Source organism: Mustela nigripes, chromosome 1 (genome assembly GCF_022355385.1).
Source record: "Mustela nigripes isolate SB6536 chromosome 1, MUSNIG.SB6536, whole genome shotgun sequence".
NCBI classification, from domain to species: domain Eukaryota; kingdom Metazoa; phylum Chordata; class Mammalia; order Carnivora; family Mustelidae; genus Mustela; species Mustela nigripes.
Genome location: NC_081557.1, coordinates 265893193 through 265914861, shown reverse-complemented (window position 1 = coordinate 265914861; position 21669 = coordinate 265893193). Strand labels below are relative to the sequence as shown.

General features: G+C 43.2%; 1 protein-coding gene across 6 annotated transcripts in view; it reads right to left on the bottom strand.

The window, feature by feature from the left end:
* Positions 1–21669, bottom strand: part of FRAS1 (Fraser extracellular matrix complex subunit 1) — a 420039-nt gene that overhangs the window by 250818 nt on the left and 147552 nt on the right. For all 6 annotated transcript variants that reach the window (XM_059385668.1, XM_059385660.1, XM_059385681.1 and 3 more), the window contains exons 3-5: positions 18097–18204; positions 9226–9318; positions 1237–1396 (exon numbers count right to left, since the gene is read on the bottom strand). In XM_059385668.1, coding sequence (XP_059241651.1) covers positions 1237–1396; positions 9226–9318; positions 18097–18204 — 361 coding nt within the window. The remainder of the gene's footprint in view (positions 1–1236; positions 1397–9225; positions 9319–18096; positions 18205–21669) is intronic.

Genomic DNA, 21669 nt, shown 5'->3' with positions numbered 1-21669 from the left:
CCTACTTATGATCTCTGTCTGTGTGTCAAATAAAACGTATTTTTAGCTGCAGCGTTCTTTGGCCCAAAGCAGCTGTCAGTCCTCTTGCGTGGGTGACATCTGAAATGCGTGACGCAAGCACTATATTTTCATCATTTCCAGTGCAAACTTCTTAATCCTTGTACTTGTTCTCCAGAGTAAAGGAACGCGAGGGATGAGATAACTGGGGATCAGGAAGAAACCAGGGTCTTGTTAGACGAAAAGGCAGAGGCGCCTGGGTGACTCCAACGGTTAAGCATCCGACTCCGGATTTCGGCTCAGTTCCTGATCTCAGGGTTGTGAGATCAACACCGGTGTTGGCGCTGGGCTCCAGGCTGGGTGTGGAACCTGCTTGAGATTCTCTCTCACCCTCTGCCCCTCCCTATGTTGTTCCTCCCTCAAAAATAACAAAAATAAGGAAAAAATAAAATTCCTTAATTAAAACAATAAAAGGAAAAGGCAAAAGTAGAGTTTGGCTTCCAGGTATTATTAAATAAAAGAACAATTTTAGTCTTCATATGCTGGGAGAGGAGGTAACGCAGCAATAATCATAATTTGTATTTATCATGAGGGATCTACTTCTCAGTTATAAAAATGGAAGGGAACTATATCCCTGAAATGTAATAAAAGGAGTCCGTGGACCAAGCATGGTCCAAGGAAGGGCCTGGAAGGGTGGCCCCTGGCTGGCTGGCTGGGGCTGCGGTGTGTAGGCGGGCGTAATCTCCACAGTGACCATGCCACAGAGACCAATGAAAGACCCGCTGCCTGCTCTGCGTGTCTTAGAGAAAGATGTGATGTCATCTCAAAGACCAGCCGGCAGAAGTGGTGTTAGTGATGCTACTTGGAGAAGCGATTTGTTCATTCTGTCTCTGCCAAGAGGAAGAGGGAACGACCTTGGCCTTACAGAATCCCATCAAAGAACGTATCCCTCCTCCCTTCCTTCTTGGGAGCTACACAGGCCAAGGGACGCATCAGGCCAGCGCAAAATAAGTAAGTCAGAGCCTTGCAGAACCCCAAATCTGGACCAGAGCTTAAAGGTGTGTTCCAACCTCACTCTCTGCCTCATTGCTTCTGCCAAGGGCAAGGCTCCAACCTGCTTCCCATAAGGACCGGGGTTAGGGATCTTCGACCCCGACTGAGCAAGAAGCAGAAAAGTTGGGCTGTCAGCAGGTGAACCTCCAAGGCAAAGAGAGCCTCTTTCTACAAGTTCGTACTCACTCCCAGGGCCCACACACACGGGGCAGCAGCTTCCTTCCGGGATGAACTCCAGCTCCTGCTGTCCGCACGACCGCGGGGGGCACGGCTGGGGGCTGCAGCGGACTCGCCCGTGCGTACAGGAGCACACGCTGCACGGGGACGAGGTCCACTCTGTCCCGTGCTGGGGGTCGGGGGAAAAGAAGGAAAGGGTTTATTGTCAGACGACAGCTTTCATTTGACAAACAGAAACAAACTCTAACACACGTCAAGGACGGTGCTCGGGAGAGACGGAAGAAGGCTCTAGGCTTACAAGGCTAAGACCAGGGTTTACAATGTTCCAAGTCAGAGGCCAATGAAAAAACTGAATTTTCTTTTCTTTTCTTCTTAGCATGCTTGAGATTATATTTGGAGTTTTCAGAAAAACACAAAAAGAAAATAAAAAGTACTGTGACCCCCATCATTTAAAAAAAAACTCTAGAAAGCCTAAAAGATTCACACGCATATATGTATTTACTGGATTCTGTGTAATGGTCGTGTTGTTTTTAAGAGCTCTCGCTCTGTTCCTCTTCCTCCCTCCCTGCCTCTCTTTTTCTTCTCTCCTCTCCCCTTCTTTCCTCCTCTTTCTCTTTCTTTCTGCCTTTACTTTTTACCCTGGTTAGTTCCCATATGCCTCTTTCCCTCCCCGCCGACTCTCTCCTGCTCCAATGATCTGGTCCTGGGGGAAAGCAGGCCAGCCAGCCAGGTCTCCCACCAACTGCAGAGCCAGCTCAGAGACCCCCTACACACACAGAATGTGGCTGGTCCACTGCAGGCTGAAAGCTAGCATTGTACCCGTGATGGGCAGACGCAGGCTTTGAGCTATAGGACTGACGGAGTACCAAAAATATTGAAACGCTTCATGTCAAATGTGATGCAGAGTAAGAGGGGGGTGAACCCTGGATGTAAAAAGCCTCAAATGTGTTGTCCACTTAGGGCAGTAGACGGCAAATTATGTTATGTCCTCAATGGCAGAATGGAATAATGGTGGCCTTTTATGAGACATAACAGGGGAAAATAAGCTTAATGAATGAAATTTTCCACCTATAACATTTTCTTAAATATTGGAAACTGCTATCCTCTGCCTCTACAAAATGTGGCCTATGATGATGGCTGATTCAGCCCATATCATATATAAATTTCTATTAAAAAATCACACATTCCTAGTGCTCAATCACCAAAATACAATCTGGGGATTACAACTGTGTGACTGAGAAGCAAAGAAAATGAATGTCCTCTTGCTTCTCCTCAAGCCGTCTTCCAGAGTAGTGATTCATCTCTTTCAAACACAAAAGGACTCTGTCTCACCCACACAAGTCAGTACCCCCTTTATTCTGCAAATTACAGCCGGCTGCAAGCACGCCGTGTCTGGCATTTTGGAATTACTCATAACCTGTACTATGATGATGATGAGGGAGTAATCGGTAGTCACAGTTACCAGTTATTTGCTGCGTCCTCACCTCACTATCATGGAGATTACTTTCTTCTAGTCAGACTTCTTGGAGCACAAGAGAACAATAATACAAGTGTCCACGCAGTCAGAAGAACTGAGGGTCTCCTTGGAGACTCCCAGCTCTGCCCTCCCTGCCGTGGGAACCGTGAGCGAGTGACTTAACCTTTTTTTTTTTTAAATGTTATTATATTCTCAAGTTTTATTTTATTTTTTTTATTTATTTTCAGCGTAGCAGTATTCATTGTTTCTGCACCACACCCAGTGCTCCATGCAGTCCGTGCCCTCTCTAATACCCACCACCTGGTTCCCCCAACCTCCCACCCCCCGCCCTTTCAAACCCTCAGATTGTTTCTCAGAGTCCATAGTCTCTCGTGGTTCACCTCCCCTTCCAATTTCCCCCAACTCCCTTCTCCTCTCCATCTCCCCATGTCCTCCATGCTATTTGTTATGCTCCACAAATAAGTGAAACCATGTGATAATTGACTCTCTCTGCTTGACTGATTTCACTCAGCATAATCTCCTCCAGTCCCGTCCATGTTGCTACAAAAGTTGGGGATTCGTCCTTTCTGATGGAGGCATCATACTCCATAGTGTATATGGACCACATCTGCCTTATCCATTCGTCCGTTGAAGGGCATCTTGGTTCTTTCCACAGTTTGGCGACCGTGGCCATTGCTGCTATAAACATTGGGGTGCAGATGGCCCTTCTTTTCACTACATCTGTATCTTTGGGGTAAATACCCAGGAGTGCAATTGCAGGGTCATAGGGAAGCTCTATTTTTAGTTTCTTGAGGAATCTCCACACTGTTCTCCAAAGTGGCTGCACCTACTTGCATTGACTTAACCTTTCTAAATCTCAGCTTCCTGGTGTGAAAAACTGAAATGGTATGACAGTACCCCCTTCGCTGGGTTATTAAAAGGATTAAATGAGGTCGTTTGTTAAAGAGCAAGCAAGGGGCAGAGGTGGGCGGCAGGTAGAGGGTGCTCAATCCTCTCTCCTCTTTCCACTGCATTGAGTTCATGGCCTCCCTCCTCCTTTTCACACCTCTGTGCCAGTTGTAACTGTAGAAATGGACATAATATCAAGGCCAAGTCCTCTAGCATCAATTTTTACTTCTGCTAAGTTAAATACAAAATTCCAAATTCAGTACAGCATATAAATGGGCAAGGCCACAACTTGCTAATAATATATTGGCTAATAGAAGATAGGGAGCAATTGACCTTTATACTTTGAAAAGCCTAAGCATAAAAGCAAAGAAAGAAACTATAAGAGAAAACTTGATAGTTTCCTATGATTTAATGAGTTAAAATTTTAAAATTCTGTCAAAAATACATTTTACATAACATTAGAGGCAAATGACCAACCGATACAAATTGCAAATTATATGAATGAGAATGAAACTATTATGCAAAAGCATTTATAAGCAATAAGAAAAAAACCCAATGGAAAAAAATAAGCTTATAGATTATTTAACATTATTAATTGCAAAGAAATATTAGTTAAAGTAAAACTGGGTAATACTTTTTAATGTCAGATATAGGGAAATTTTAAAAATTCATAGTAATGCTGGTGAAGCTACAGTGGGGTGGGATTTTCTCCTGGAGAAGCATCTGGAACGCTCAGCCACGTGGGGCTTGCCCAAGGTCAGCATCCTTGAGAAGAGGTTGCACTACCTGTGTCACTCCCACTGCATCCCTCATCAGACACAGACAACTTAAAATTGAATTTTAGTGACCACAGATGACCTAGCCCCAATACTCAAAATCTTTAGCTGCTTTGGCCTACTAAATTCACTTTTAAAAAGTTATCTGAAGAAAATGATCAATGATAACACACAAAATAAGTTTAAATAAAAGGAATTTCATCTCATTGTTCTTTATAGCAAAATCGGAAATATTTTCATGAAAATTAGAAGCTACTAAATGCCTAATAATAAGAGATCATGTTCTCCAACGGTATGCCAGGGAACCATTCACAATGTTAAATTAGAAAGTGAGACATAAACTGTACACGCAGCACCACGACAATTATGTCAGAACATAGATCTCTACCCACCTATCCATCTCCACTGCCACCCCTTCTCCAAAAAACTGGGGAAACAGTAAGAATAAATTTCAAAGTTTGGAAATTACCAGTGATTTTTTTTCTGCTTGTACACTTTTTAATTTTTTGAATTTTCACCATAAGCATATTTTTACTTTGGTCACCAGAAAGCAAATTACTGTTTAAAATATCAAATAAGTCATTTATATGTCTTAAATAAAGTAAAACATGAAGGCTGCCTATAAAATAACTTGAAGTGAACTTCTCTATTCTATTTACTATAAGTTAGGAGGTTGCTTCTCAGCATCTCGACATTTCACTTCATTAAAACAAGAGCTTGTTCTCTTGCTACTCAGAAACACTAACGGTTGTTTCTTAAGCATTTGCAGTCACACCACCTTTCAGACAGAGACCACAAAAATTAATTACAATAACAACCTGTCAATCACCCCAATTTTTTCATCTGTAAAATGAGAGGGCTGTGTGGGTTTTCTCTTTGGTCTCTTCAAGCTAATGATGTGAATCTATTATGTAACTCAAGAGACATAAAATGAGGCAGGAGATTTCTCCTTCACAATAAGCTTGAAAATTCTGGAAATAACAACGAACACTGGGTAGGGAGTCTCCAGTGCTTGATGTCAAAGCCACAGAAGAAGATCAGATGACGGTCCAAAGCACACGGAGTGATGGAGACAATTTGCTCTCTTTTGGGAAAAAGTCATGGAAGTCCCCGCTGACGCCGCTCTCAGCAGAGGACGACTAGAGATTAAGGGGTAGCGGATTTGGCACAAGTTGATCTCTATCTATCTATCTATCTGCTCAATCTATCTATATAAAATTTTAATATAATAGTAATAACTGAATATATAATATATATACAATTTCCTAGAGTTCTCTACACTTATTGACAAAAGCTTTATTTTTTATAAACACTGTAGCAGCGAAGAGAGCTTCGTAAAGTCAAGGAATAACAGACACACAAAGTAGCGCTCCCAGACCTGGTTTTGGCTGCGTCATCTTAACCTCATTAATACCTTCAGAAAAGATGAGATTTTGACATGGGACAAAAGCGCATTCTGCAGACAACATCTTCCATGTATTCTCCTGCGCAGCCAGCTAAGAAGTCGGCCTGGCTGTTGACATAAGTCCAAAGGAACGATAAGGTCATAAAGTATTTGCCTGGCTTGCTGACAGAACAATAAAATAATTTTTCTTCATATAATTTGTTCCTGTTATGAAGTTATAGACCCAGAATACTAACTACCTGGGAATGTTCTGTGCATATTATAATTACATCCTCCGCTTTGAAGAGAACGAGGCTGTGGAATGCGATATTCATTTCCTCCTTCACACACATAAATCCGGGCCCCTTTCCGTCTCCCACATGGGCAGAGCGAGCTGACCTCTCCGTGCTCCTCTGTCCCGTCGGATACGGGCACCAGGGCATCTCCACCTGCCGCTTTCTTTTTCAGGGAATCTTCCAGCACGATCTTCTCAGACCTGACATTATCTGGTGACGGGATTAAATTACCAAAGAGGGAAAGCAAGGGGATGGATGGTCCTGTTCCCTCCCTTCCACAAGCTCATTCGTGGGGAGAAGAATAGGGAAAAACTCTCCAGCACTCTTTCAGGAAAACATATTTCAGGCTGGTCTCCCTGAATGGTTGGCAAGGCTGGGCAGCGATCCAAACAGTAATTTGAAGGGAGAGCTTTGGGGAGGTCATGAAGGAAGTAGTCCCCTAAATGGTGGTTGTAATAAGCCCATGGAAGACTCTCAAATAACCAGGAGTTGGCCAAAAGCCTCAAGCATTTTCCCCACTCCGGGGAAGGTGTTGGGACTTGTCAAGACTTGTTCGAAGGCCGGTTGTGTAAGATGCTGTGGACCCTGCAAGCCAAGGCAGCCCTCAGGTGAGGCGACGCCAGAGTCATCAAAACGGCCCCGGGCTGGACTCAGCCTTGACTTTCCCTTGCTTCGACCCTGTTCTCTGGAGACAGTCTCACCTCAACTAATCCCCCTCCTCACCACACTCACTCTATGCTAAGGCCTCTTGTAAAGCCCCGTCTTAGGGGAAAGGTTTCACCTTGGATCAGCAATGTGAAGCTCTTAAAACACCAGGCTGTTCTGTAGCTACAGGGAGAGGGTCTCCATGGCCTGCCCTATGGAGGAGGCAAGCCAGAGGCTAGAGACCAGATGACTGCGGTTCAGGGAGAGAGGAAACGTGCTCTGGGTGGCTTCCCAACGAGCTGAAAGGGCAAAAAAGAAAACCCACACACACAAAAAAAAACCCAAAACAAACAAGACTCAGGGAAAACCCTAGTGATAGAAGAGACAAGGTGAGATTCAGAGCAAACCCAGAAAAGTATTTAAAACCATGCAAGAAAATAAGTAAGAAGACTTTGGAAAGACTCTAGGGGAAGCGACAAAAGTAAGAGAGGAAGGAAGGGCAGGAAGATGAGAAACACGATGATTTTGACTTTACTAAGACTAAAATTAGATGAGTTTTTGTCTTGACTTAAAAAAAAAATCATTCTTCTATCTTTATTTGAAGAAATAGACCACTAGAGAATTTTTCCTTCAGAATATAGTTCCTGAAATTCAGCCTTTTCTCACTTACTTCAAGTCCCAGAAATACACCATTTTCTGAGGAGAACATTTTGAAAGTTGCATATGGGGAACCGACACATGGCTATGTTCTCACCCAGCTTACAGCTTTCCATGTGATGATGTCTTACAGCAGAATGGGGCGGGGGGACGTGGGGGAAAGAAACTCTTCCAGAAAAAGCTGGATACCAAGCAGATTTCATTTCTTAACTAATCCACCAGAAGACCTGTGGTCCTAGAACGATCCCGCTACATAGGTCGTTGGTCAGGTCAATGACCAACATGCCGTTGGAACAAGGATAGAGATAAGCTGGAGAAGGCATTTGCTTGCCAGTGACTGGTGTTTACTGACCACCTCCTCCAGGAAAAGTGCAGTGCTAAGCGCCTGGTGAGGCGAGAGGCAAGATCACTGCAAAGAGGCAGAAAATACTGTCCGTGTTCTCAAGCGCCTTAAGCCAAGATAAGAAGATGGCACATGTGTACAAATACGACACAAGAGAACAAATGATGAATGGCATTACAGTGCAAAGATTTATTGAATTTGGATTTTCCATGTCCCTCGTATTCCATTTATTTCAGATGTCTGATTGTCCCTTGACCTTATTTTGGATCCTGTGAACTCCTTTATCTGAGAGACGCAGCTCGGTGCCTTTGACTTTAAACCACATCCCTATTCAGATCCTTATGGCCTGGCATCACTGCTGCCGTCCATGTGCTCGACAGCACTTACCACCCACAGAGGATCCTCTTCAGTGGCACGTGCGGTGCACACCACTCTTCATAACACAGACGGCGCTGCGCAGCAAAGGGTGATACGTGGGCTGAAGACGTTCCCAGCATACATCCTGCCTGGGATCTATCTGTCAGCAACACATTGTGCAGGACTGAAAGAGTGGGAGTGGCTTCCTCAGGTAATCGGGAGACAGTGGCTCAAGGGAGATGATCCTGTCCCACGGGGAAAGTACACTAGGCTCACCGAGTTTTAGGGACACTCACTGAATAGCAGTCTAGAGTGGGTATATCCAATCCTGTTAACCTGGATGGGCAGGGGCACTAACCTGGGGAGAGTTTTGTATCAGGTGGAAGATGAGGATTAAAGCAAAGAACCTCTTTCCACCACACTCAACTTCACCACCTGCCTCTGGGTAACACTGGGGCATGAGCAGAGATGAACTGTGCCCATTCCATTTTCATAGTTCCTGCTACAAACGCTACAATGGTACTTTTTAATTGGTTCTTCACGTCTGTAAGTAAGTTCTAAAGGGTCTGGAATGAGAAAGTATAATCAAGAAACTTTAGGACTGATTTCTAGTACTGTGGTTCTAAATGGGTAGATGAGCATTTGGCCTCTTAGGGGACATTGGGCCATGCCTACGGACATTTCAGGCTGTTAGGCCAAGTTATACCACTTATTAGTAATATGACACTGGGTGAGTACCTTAAGCTCTCTTCAAGTCAACGCTTTTATCTTCGATACAGGAGTAATAATATCTGCTCTATCCACTCGGGGTTGTCAGTAACTATCGAATGAAAAAAAAAACATGTGGTACACACAGACGAGGTGGTGCCTAATTATTCAGCATCACGACTTCTTCAACATCAGCATTCTCAAACTACTCTTTATACAGACACAAATTCAATCTACAAATATTTACGTAGGACCTATGGAATAAGTAGAACTGTTTAAACCTTATTCAAGAAACCCAAATGCCCATAGAAAGTCAAATGACTTTCAGGTCCTCTGCGGCCCAGACAAAAAAAAAAGAAGAAGAAGAAAAGAAAACCTCTCTTACCAACACAAGTGCCGCATTCAGCTTTCTCTTTAGCCCAATGACCCAAAGGCACAGAATCAACACCAGGTCAGAATACACTTACCGCGTAGATTTTCTCTTCATGGCGGCAAGATCCAGGAGTCCTCAACACGCACTCAGGGCAGCACCGGTTGGCCGCTATTTGAAGCACTTCTCCCTGAGCATTTAAAAACAGCTCAGAGTAAGATGGCGGCGGCAAACATACCCACGATGGCTCTCCGGACCCCAAGTCATCTCAGATTCACTACGTTTCATGCGTTTTCATGTGACAAGAGACAGGGTAAACCAAATAAATTGACAAAAAGATTCTCTCTCTCAAGCTTTTCTCAGAGTCAAAATGAACCCTTTTGTGAAAGTAATTTCCTTGAAAATTTTCTACACCTTTCCACATACAATAAGGTAGGGAATTTTGTTCACTAGCAATGCTCCTTCTGAGTGCCACACAAGAAAAGAAATTAGGGTAAGGAGAAGGGCTGTGTCTCCCTGAAGGGGTTGTTTCCCTCTGCTGAGAAGACGTGGGGCCAGGGGCTGGGGGGATGGGGTGGCCGGAGAGCTGGCAGGTGCTCTAGCTGTCCTAGGAAGGTCTGATGCACCCGGCAGGCAGGGAGCTCAAGTTCTGATGTTTGCTTTTACTAGACAGAGTAGCCAGGCACATGGGGCAGGGGACTGAAGGACAAAGCTAGGAGAGGAAACAGCATTGTTGTGGGGTATCACATGTACTGTGGGGAGCCGGGTAGAATTCCTGGGCTCCAATAAAGATCTACATTGTTGTTCAAGCCTTCTGTAATTCCAATAGTGTTTCCTATCAAGATGTGATACTATCAAGGGAACGGGCTACCACATGATACCCCAGGATTTATTGGGAAGCTGTCAGGTTAACCAACCATCCATTTGCCACCGTGGACAATCCATCTGTCCTTGTGATGTTAAAACTGTGGGTCAGAGAGCATACGTTTTGCTTTGGGGCCCAGTGATCCTCTGACTCATCTTGCTTGCTCCTCTTAGGTATCTTGGTATTCATTTCCACAAGTCTTGAAGATGTGACAGAACAGGCAATGAGTAATTTAGACCAAAAATAGTAAGAGAACCTGCATGAACCAGGGATTCATGATTTATCCACAGAATAAAAGTCTACAAAGAGTTCACCCAGTAGAAAGAAAAATGTGTGTGTGTGTGTGTGTGTGTGTGTGTGTGTGTGTGTGTTCATGTTTTGGAGCTGCTTCCGTTTAAAAAAATTATATCCACGAGAGCGTTCTAATTTTATATAACTACATTCATAAGAGCGGGTGAGAAACAGGACTAAGATTTTACCACTGTTCACCCACTAAACAGATAAATAGAATTCTTTATAGCAATAGTGATCACCAAATTTCAAGCAAACTTCTAATTTGCTTGATAAAAGATAAAATATACAATATGGGGGTTTATAAAATTGTTTATACTATGCAACATTAATGACTTTTCAGAAAATTGCCCTCTGAACTCAAGAGGAAACTAGACTTCCCTGATTTTCACTAAGACAGTAAAATGTAGAAACTACATCAGCATCATTTTCATTAAGAATTTCACAAAGAAAATGAGATCACCAAGCTGTTTGTGTTCTACCATGGAAGCAGGGAGCAAGGGAGAAAGGCATGGAGAATGGGAGATTTCAAGGAATAGTTTAAGCACCCAAATTAGTTTTGTTTTCTACAAAGCTGATTTTCAGATTTGGCCCCCAATATTCGTTTCATAAATGTGATATTCTTTATTTGTGACTGGCAGTGGAAGGGTCCTCAACTTGAGTCTAACTATTGAACTTGTGGTCGTACATCAAAGAGGTGATTGGCCACACTACTGGGTATTTACCCTGAAGATACAAATGTAGTGATCCAAAGGGGCACGTGCACCTGAATGTTTATAGCAGCAATGTCCACAATAGCCAGACTATGGAAAGAACCTAGATGTCCATCAACAGATGAATGGATAAAGAAGATGTGATATATACACAATGGAATACTATGCAGCCATCAAAAAAACCAATATCTTGCCATTTGCGATGACGTGGATGGAACTGGAGGGTATTATGCTAAGCAAAGTTAGTCAATCAGAGAAAGACAATTATCATATGATCTCCCTGATATGAGGAATTTGAGAGGCAGGATGGGGAGTCGTGGGGGAAAGGAAGGGAAAAATGAAACAAGATGGAACCAGGGAGGGAGGCAAACCATAAGGTACTGTTAATCTCTCTGATATGAGGATTTTGAGAGGCAGGATGGGGAGTTGTGAGGTAAAAGGAGGGAAAAATTAAACAAGATGGAACCAGGGAGGGAGACAAACCATAAGATACTCTTAATCTTAGGAAATAAACTGAGGGTTGCTGGGTGCAGGGCTGGGCGGGTGGATATTATGGACATTGGAGAGGGTATGTGCTATGGTGAGTGCTCTGAAGTGTGTAAGACTGACAAATCACAGACCTGTACCCCTGAAACAAATAATACATTATATTTTAATTTAAAAAAATAATTAACTAAAAAAAAGAGGTGATTGGGGCTAAAGGAAGAACAAAGCATTTTGCATGTGGGAGCTTAGAGAAGGAGAGACCGAGTTCTTGCTCTCTAACCATGTGACCATGCATAGCTTTGGAGCCATGGGCTACCTGGAACACATAAGCCTAGCCTTATTGGGGAACGGTGTGAAGTGACCATATGGGCAAGAGATAGCAATGAAGACTGCTAAGCTTGCTGGGCAAGATTACTTGCCCAGGGTCTATAAAAACTAACAAAAAATAATTATGATGATCATTCAGCAATCATAGCTAACACTTAACTGGGTATTTAGAGTAGCCAGGTACTCTTCAAAGTATATACATGTATACATGTATATGTACATATATTTGTGCATATGTATATATGTGTATAAATAAAAATATGTGTTATATATGTATTATACCTATACAGCTAATAAGAGTATTTACCTAATTAAGTTGTGAGAATTGTATTATGTGTAGCTTAACTGGGCAAGTAGTATTATTAGTTGCATTCAGATTTACAGCTGAATCCCCACCACGTAATACAATGTTCCTTCACATGGCATTGTCCTCTATACATATATATTTTCCAGTCCTGAAGAGAGGATTGGTCCTCACAGGACTGGGTTAAATAATCAAAGTTCTAAATACTTCTATTCTGTTTTCTCACATTGTCTCTGTATCAGTTCTATGCAGCTGGCTCTCTAGCTAGCTATTCTAGGTAGAAATAGGAATGGATATAGAATCTATTATATATGAATAGGATGCATAGAGAGATGACAGATGGTAGATAGATACATAGATAGGAAGAAAGAAAGAGAAAGAAAGAAAGAAAGGAGGGAAGGAAGAAAGAAATATTAGAATTGCCACTGACAATACGTTATTTCCGGTCAATCCATGAGTAAAACAAATTGTAAAAGGGCTTTTAAACATTTTTAAAAGATGGGAGTAACAGAAGTCATTAATTATAATAATAGGGTACATGTGATTCATTAACCTGTGCCACAAACTAATATAAATATACCAGAGCAGATCTGAATAGCAACGCATGCTACTGAGAAACACAAAGGAAAACTTAAAAGCAATATGGTAGAGTAGAGGTTACATTGAGTTATGAGCTAGGGACTAAGGTTTTGTCATGGGTGTGCCACTTAGTAGCTCTTTGTTTCTAAGCAAGTAACTAAAACCCCAAAAGTCTGTTTGTCTAGAAAATGAGGATGTCTGAGTAAATGAATTCCAAAGGCCTCTTGCAGTTCAAACGTTCTATGATCTTCTTCAAGACTTAAAGAACCCAAGCACTCCGTGACCCACTCACATGATCTTTGAGTTGGAAGTTTCTTTTGGCTGGATCATCTGGTATAACCCTCTCATTTTACCCCTGAGGAACCTCCTTAGAGTTCACAGTCCATGAGTTCACAGTCTATGATAATGGCAATTCTCATCACTATCATTCACGCATTTGCGGAGCGCTCCTCCACACTCACTCCCTAAAGACCTGGGCCCTGGGTCTCAGTTTCTTTTCTACACAATGTCTAGACATAATTCTGGACAACTTCAATGTCTCTGAAAGTGACATTCTATCCTTGTACATTCTTAACCACTTCAATTCACATCATCTTCTTCACTTCACTTGAGCTTCCCATGGTCATGGTCAACCTTGGAACCTACCTATACCCCAAATTATTCTATACCAGAAATCTTCAGCTCTCTAAATCTGAACCTTCTGGCCTTTAGCTCTCTCTCATCTTCACTCCTCTTCATACCACGTCCTTCAGAAAGTGCCTTGAATACTCTTTTCCTTGCGGTCATTTAGCCAACTGGCCTCATTTTCCTATTCATGTTAGCCTTAATCCCCAATACTTCCTACATATCTTTCTTTCTTGCCATTACTATGGCAAAATCCCAATCCTGGATCTATTCCACAATTTCTTTTCTTCCCTTACACTTGGCAGGGAAACATCCCTTAGAAAATCATTCCTTCATGCAGCTTGATACCCTCACAGGTTCCTGATCTCCTGTTTTACCTCAACCTTGGTCAGTCCCTTTCTCTCCTCTGGGACAGCTCCTAACCTTCACTCTCTTCCAGTTCCCAGCCGAACCTCAAAGTCTTCACAAAGTAAGAATAGACACCTTTAGATACATACTACTTTAGTATCCTGTCCCTTTTCTTACTTACAACTTTAACTATTTCTGTATCTATCCATGGCTCCTTCTTTCCACTTTGAGAGAAGGGTTGTCCTCCCCACCCCGAGCTCTGAATCCCACATGCTCCGTTCCCTAAAAACCACTCCTTGTAATTCCTTCCTTCTGTCTCTGTCCGGCACTCTACCTACTCCACCTCCCATATCTGCAGCTTCTCTCTTTTCTGGGTCCTTCTTTTCCTCCTGCTATGATCATGTCTCTTTTGTGCTAATATCAAAAACAAAGTCCTTTTTTTTTTTTTTTTTCCAGGTACAACTTTTTGTTGTCGTTGGTTTTGTTTTTGTTTTTAAATCAGTCTTGTTTGGTCATTTTACAAATATTGACTAAGCGTCATACACTGCGCTGTTTGATGGGCTGCAACAGTGAAGAAGACAAGGTTTTTGTTCTCCAGAAGCCAAGAGTCTAAAGGAGGAAGCAGACAAATAAATAGGCATTTGCAGTCTGGTCAAGGGCTATAATCAAGGTAAGCACAAAGCGCCACGGCCACACACAGGAGCACTCAATGGTTAGGGATGGGAGGTTCAGAGAAACTTCAGAGATGTACTGATGTTCGCCTACTGCCCTATTTCTCTCGTATTCTCAGCAAAGCTCCCTGAAAGAGCAGCCTTTGCTTGGCTTCCTCTCCCCACTTCCCATTCACTCCTCAAACCTCTACAATAGAAGATTTCTCTCCCCACCGCTCCGGTGACGCCAGCTTCAGTGTGGCCTGTGATCAACACCATTGATACAAACGCCTTACGGAAACTCTCTACCCTCCTGGCTACCACAATACCTCTCTCTTCTCTGACCACTTCTTACCTCTTACCTCTCTGACCACGTCTCTTCAATTTTCCGAAGTTCCCTCTCTTATGCTCACCTCCTTGTAAATGACAGTGTTCCCCAAATTGCATCCTTGATCTTACACTGTTTCTTCACAAAATCTCTTAAGATGAGCTCATTAATTCTAAAGGTTTATGCTACTGACTATATGCTAATGATACTCATATACTGATTCCAACCTTGCTTTCTCCTCTGAGCTTTTGATTTGTATATGGGGTGGCTGATCCACCTGGCTCCTCCAAGGACACTTCAAACGCAATGTTCCCTGAAATGAAACCATCACGTTCCTCCCAGATGGAATGCTTTTCTTCGTTATCCCATATTTCTAATAGCAGTTGGTGGCTCAGATAACCAGAGTGCTTACACCGTAATTTGGGAATCATCTCTCCTTTTTCTCTCCCTCACCCTTCTGACTTCATCTGCTTCTGCTGATCTATCCCCTAAGTGTGCTTTAGCCCGCCCTTTCCTCTTGAGCCCGATGCCACGGGTGCTCTGATTTAGGTGTTTATCCCCTCATCCGGATTGTTCTCATGGCCTCTGAATTGATCCCTGCATCTCTAACATCATGCATTCTCTTAGAGAAACCAGAGGTCTTTCTGAAGGACACATTGGACACTCTACCCATATGCCTGAAATCTTCATTAGAAGTCTATCATCTTCAAAATAAAATCCCAAGCATGCAGCATAGTACAAGGCTTTCCATAACCTTGAACTTAACAGTTCTCTAGCTTCGTCTCTCATTTATTCATTCCGTCGGTCAAAAAAAGATTTACTGGGTACCTACCACACTCAGGGGCTATTGTAGGTGCAGAGGATATACAGTAAATAAAATAGACAGTAAACAAGAGATATCAGTAAAATATACAGTATGTCTGATATTAGTTAGTGTCAAGAAGAGAAATAAAACACGGAGGAGGGATAGGAGATGTGTGGTGGGGTAGGGATTTACAATGTTAAGTAGACTGGTGTTTGGACAAACTTTAAAGGAAGTAAAGGATCAAGCCACATATATTATCTGTATCTGGAGAAAAAGCAATTTTAGTGGGAAAGGCAGGGGGCAAAGGCTGGAACGGTGGGAGTGTGCCTGGCACCTCCAGGGAACACCAAGCAGACGTGGAGTCTGACACGGAGTGAGCAAGGAAAAGAACAGGAGTTAATGACAAATTACAGAGGTGTAACAGCTCCGTAACAGGAGTTAATTACAAATTACAGAGGTGTAACAGCTCCGTAACAGGACACTGTGAGTGATTACTCTGAGTGAGAAGCCATGGGAAGCCATCGGAGAGGTTTAAGAAGGGAACCAACATGGCCTGACTTAAATTGTCATAGGACCACCCTGACTGCTGTATCGAGATCACAATGAACAAGACAAGTACAGGAAAAGTAAAACAAGTTAAAAGGCTACAGTGAGAATACGGACCAAAAAAATGATCACAGGTGGGACCAGACTGAAAAGCAGGGAAATTGCATTTGGGACCTGTGGTTTCATGAAGGAAGAGCTGGGTGTCTGCTAATGCACCGAATGTGGGACATGGGAGAGAGTCAGGGGTCGAGGATGATGATGAGTGTTCTGGCCTGAGCAGCTGGGAGAAAGGGGTTGCCATTTACCAAGATGAGAAAAACTAGGAAACCAAATGAGGAAGAGACACTGTCACGTGCAGTATCCAACAAGGGCCAGAAACTTATCTTCTGGAAAGGGCCAGATAATAAATATTTTAGCCTTTGGGGGCCACATTTGGTCTACATCGCAATTACACAACTTCATCCTTGTAGTGTAGAAGCAGCCACAGACAACACATAAACAAACGAGCCTGCCTGAGTTTCAATAAAACTTTATTTATGAACACTAAAACTTAATTTCCTACAATTTTGTATCATGAAATATTGTTCCATTTGTCTTTTCCTAACTTTTTATAAAAACATAAAAACTATTCTTTATGCGTAGGTCATACGAAAACAAGTGGCAGGTCAGATCTGGTCTGCTGACCCCTGGAATAGAATACATTTAGTTTCCAGCAACACAATCGATATCTTTCTAACATTTAATGAAAGCCCTCTTTTTCTATTTTTTTTTTAAGATTTTATTTATTTATTTGATAGAGACACAGCAAGAGATGGAACACAAGCAGGGCGAGTGGGAGCAGGAGAAGCAGGCTCTCCGCTGAGCAGGGAGTCCGAGGCGGGGCTCTATCCCAAGACCCTGGGATCTTGACCTGAGCCTACGGCAGACGCTTAATGACTGAGCCACCCAGGCGCCCCAAGGCTTCTTATTCTCACATGATACCACAGTTATTTGCATGAAATGGAAGACGGCATGTCTTCATGGTCTTCATATGAGCAATTCAGATTCTGACATGAATCATTCAGCAAGCTAAGTAGAGACATTTTAGGAGTATTTGCTCCATAAAATAAAACGTCCCACAATATACAAGAAAATATTATTAAATTTACCAACATTGGATGTACACCTGGCTTCTCAGAAATACACCCATGAAGAAACTGAGGCCTACAACAAAAGGTATGCAGACCCTTCCTCGCTGTGATGTTAAGAACAGACAGAAACTTACCGGCACCAGACGGCATAACGTCTCAAGATTATTATGGGGGAGGCAGGGAACTAAAAACATAAACCATGATTGTGAAATTGATAGAACATTTTCTAAAGAAAATAATTTAGTCTTCTCCAGAAAGCTTCTAATGTTCCACCTTGAAGCTTAAGCTGTTTTTTAAATAGATTCACTTTAAAAAGAAAAGAGTCAGCAACTGGAAAAAATATTGTAACAGAATTAGAGGTAGAGTCAGAAAAACTGAAAATTTTTAAGAAAGGGGAAAGGAGGAAAAAATATCCCTCCTATGCTTGGCCAACCAGGAGCTTTCTGGAGTCAAAGCCTCTCCCGTGTTCCGAGGGAGCTCAACCGCCGGGCAGTAACACACTCAGTGGCAGAACAAAAAATGGTTTTAGAAAATTATCTTCAAGCAGTCAATACTGACTCTCCATCCATTCAGTGCTTGTAAATGTGGTGGTGCGTATCTGTGGCTTTAGCATCTGTCAGCCCGGGGAAACCTCTGGGCAGCAGTTTATTAACTGCATAATTGTGGTTAAGTTGCTTGAAATCTCTAGGCTTCATTTCCTCCTCTATAAAGTGGGGAGAAAGATTCCTACCCCCCCATATTAAGTGGGGTAACATCTGTAAAACTAACTGAGTGCCCAGTCCAGAGTAAATTCTCAATAAGTAGAAATTAAGATATTCTTAAATGTGATGTGTTAAAATTCTCTCCTGCATTCCATAAGGCTTCCAATTAGAGATTGGGATACGTGTCAGAACCAGTTGACTGAAAAGACACAAAAACCCTAACCTGCTCTGACTTTACCATGACATTTGGGATATAATTAGGATGCCATACCTTCTCAAAGGCACACCGAGGGTTTCTGCAAACAGCGGGTTTGCAGATAACGATGTTGCCATGGCAACGGCAGTTCTGGCAGGAATCAGGCTTCCAAGTGGTGGCGTCCTGCAAGGAAACACAGGCTCTGAGTTAAAAACGAATCAGTCAAGGGAGGAGGCCAGAGAAGCAGCCCCATCAACAGCCCCACCGTCTGAACAATTAAAAGGCAAAGGAAAGTCACAGGCAGAGACAGGGCCTGCCGGACACTGATTAAGCCCCGCGAGGCAATAAAAGCTGTATAATCCATTCCACCACAGTCAGCCCACGTAGCCAAAAACAAGGGCAGGCAGCAGAGAGCTGTCGATACCCAGAGTAAAATCCATCGATTGGCCTGAAACCTCAGGAGGACAGGTTGCTCCCTGACTTCAAGTTTCTCTGCTGTTAACTCACCGAAACCATCGGAGCATGTTTAAAGGAAAACGACACTTGCACTAGCAGGAACCAACACCCTAAAAGCAGCATTGGCCGTTAGTTAATAGCAGCACCCTAGACCTTACCTTTTAGCCCTTGCACGCTGCCTACTGTAATGCTCGTAGAAACCAAGACTGGAGGAAGTAGTTGGGTGTTTTTAAGGCAGACCGACCCACGCACTGGGTGGCTGTGACCAGGCAGCTGTGTGCCACACGTACAGGCGTACAAACAAGGCGTGCGTATGAGTTCCTTCCATCAGACTCACATGTTATCAGGGATCATGACCATGAAAGCCTTTGACTGGAACTTGGGTGAATTGGAACTTCCCCACAAAAAAGCGGAAACCGAGTGTGACAGTTAATGTCACGTTGGCCGGGCTACGGTGCCTGGCTGTTCGGTCAAACACCGGCCTATCACTGCAGTGAAGATAGTCTAGACGTGTAATTAACATTCACAATCAGCTGATTAAACTGCAGGAGATGCCCCTGGACGCTGTGAGGAGCCCCATCCAATCAGGTGGTGCTCTTTAAAGCAAAACTTGAGGTTTCTTGGAAAGGAAGGAATTCAGCCTCCAGACTATCGTGTGGATGGGGACGCCTGAGTGGCTCAGTGGGTTAAGCAGCTGCCTTCAGCTCAGGTCATGATCCCAGCGTCCTGGGATCGAGTCCCACATCGGGCTCTCTGCTCAGCAGGGAGCCTGCTTCTCCCTCTGTCTCCGCCTGCCTCTCTGTCTGTGCTCATTCTCTCTGACAAAAAAAAAAAAAAAAAAAAAAAAAAAAAAAAAAAAAGACTATCGTGTGGAAATTCTGCCTAAGTTTCCAGGCTACCAGCCTGTCCTACAAATTTCAAAATCAGACTCACAAATGCAACTTTAACTCTTGCCTAGATTTCCAGACTGCTGGCCTGCCCGACAGATTTTGGACTTGCCAGTCCCCACAACTCCATGAGCCAATCCCTTAAAATAAATCACTTTATATATACATATATATAAAGATACCCATATGCCTCCTTTGGTTCTGTTTCTCTGGAAGACCATGCCTGGCACGCCAACACTAGGACAGACTTACACGGGTGTGCACCACATTCCCAAACATAAATGAAGTCATCTCTTCAGACTGAGAAATGTTACGGGTATAACCTCTTAGAGAATGTGCTTCAAACCCAAAGTTGCTTAAGAAATACCAAAGATATTGAAAGCAAGATTCCATTCCCAGCAGCTAGTTCACAAAAACTCTGAGTCAAAGCAAATGATAACTAGAACCTGTTTCGGAATACCTCTGAATGTCTTTCTTTCTTTCTTTCTTTCTTGTTCTGTAACACATTCCTCCAAAATTGGCAATACCGTGCCAACTACAGTCTCCTCTTAAGCAGAAGCGTGATGACAAGCAGGGGAAGAGAAACAAATTTCCTCCCAAGCACGAGGTAATATATGTTTCCCGCTGATTTCAAGAGCACAGTATCAGTTCCAGGATACAGATTAAATAAAAATGACAACTTCACGAAGCCAGCGGCTACCATTTATTGATTATTATCTCATGCTGACTTACGCGTGACTGTTGGAGCAGGAAACACTGACAGAGGAGGTATCTGTGGTACTAGAGGAGGGTGGCCTAGGCCGCTTTCCTGAGCTCTGCCATGACTCTAGAAGGCCGGGGCCCAGCAGAGACGCAAGTACCTGCACATCAGTTCTCTGCAAGGCACTTACATGCGTGACGGCTCTGTGGAGCTGGCACCTTTGTTAGACTATTCCCATTTTACAGATGAGAAAACAAGATGCAGGAGGTCAAGCAATCTGCTCAAGCGCACAGAGCTGCTAGGAGACCTGAAGAGTCAAGGTTCCGGAGCCAGGCTGCCCAGGCTGGAAACCTGGAGTCACCACTCAGAAGGGTGAGTCCGTTACCAAGTTAAGGTTATCTGTGCCCTGGGTTTCTCACCTGTAAAGCAGGGATGATAAAGTACTTAACTCATAGGATTGTTGAAAGGCTCAACTGAGGTGATGTATTTTAAAAGGTCTGAGCGGTGCCTGGAACTTATTAAAGGCCGATTAAGCTTTATTTATTTTTAATCCAAATGTTTTTAAGATGTCACATTTAGCCAGCATCTCCTAAACATTTCCTTTTTTCCACTGAAAACCGTGCCATAATTACCTGACCTTCTCATCTTCCCACTCCAGCCTACACACGCAAAACAGTGAAATTACTATTAGGACTCTAACACTGGAAGGATTCAGGACATTGCAGCAGAAGGGAAGAGTGAAGGCAGAGATTGCATTTTTAACACTCCTTAGGTAACCGGACGTCTCCGTCCGGCTGAGCCGACGCGGCGGGCATCCATGGCTTCCTTTCCTCTGGACACATGAGGCCCTGCCCCTCCACACGGTCACTATGTCTCTCAGTTCAGTCGCCTGCACTCGCTCCACGCGTGGCATTCTTACACCAGGGGTCAACGCCTCTGCATGTCATTTATTTTCTCAACGACCCCACACTCCAAAACAGTCCATTACCCTTGTTAGCAGCTCTCAGTCACTGGACTTGGCTTACGGAGCTCTAAACATGATCTTCTAAAAACAAGGAGTGATATTTTACTTTCACTCAAAGACACATAAATTTTTCTTTATGTTAATTCAAAGTGAGGTTTATCTCAGTGAGGTTTATCTCACTTTGAATTAACCCAAGAAGTCTTCCTGAATTTGCTTACGTATTTGTCTTCCCACCAGGCTATGACCGTGACTATGACTCTTTAAAGAAGGAGGTCTCGTTTTATGCCTCTCTGGGTGTGCCCTTCGTCGAGCACGGCTCCTGAGTGTTGAATGAACTAAGGAACAACCCTGAGAACTTGCTAACCCTCAAGAAAATATCCATCCAGGCAAAATGAGATATCCCAGTTAAGATGCAAGATCTTGATTAAAAACAATGTCTAAGTGATAGCACCTCAAAACCCCCATAATGTTCAAGTATTTACTGAAATCAAACCATGTTTGAAAAAAATATCCATCCAGGCAAAATGAGATATCCCAGTTAAGATGCAAGATCTTGATAAAAACAATGTCTAAGTGATAGCACCTCAAAACCCCCATAATGTTCAAGTATTTACTGAAATCAAACCATGTTTGAAAAAAAT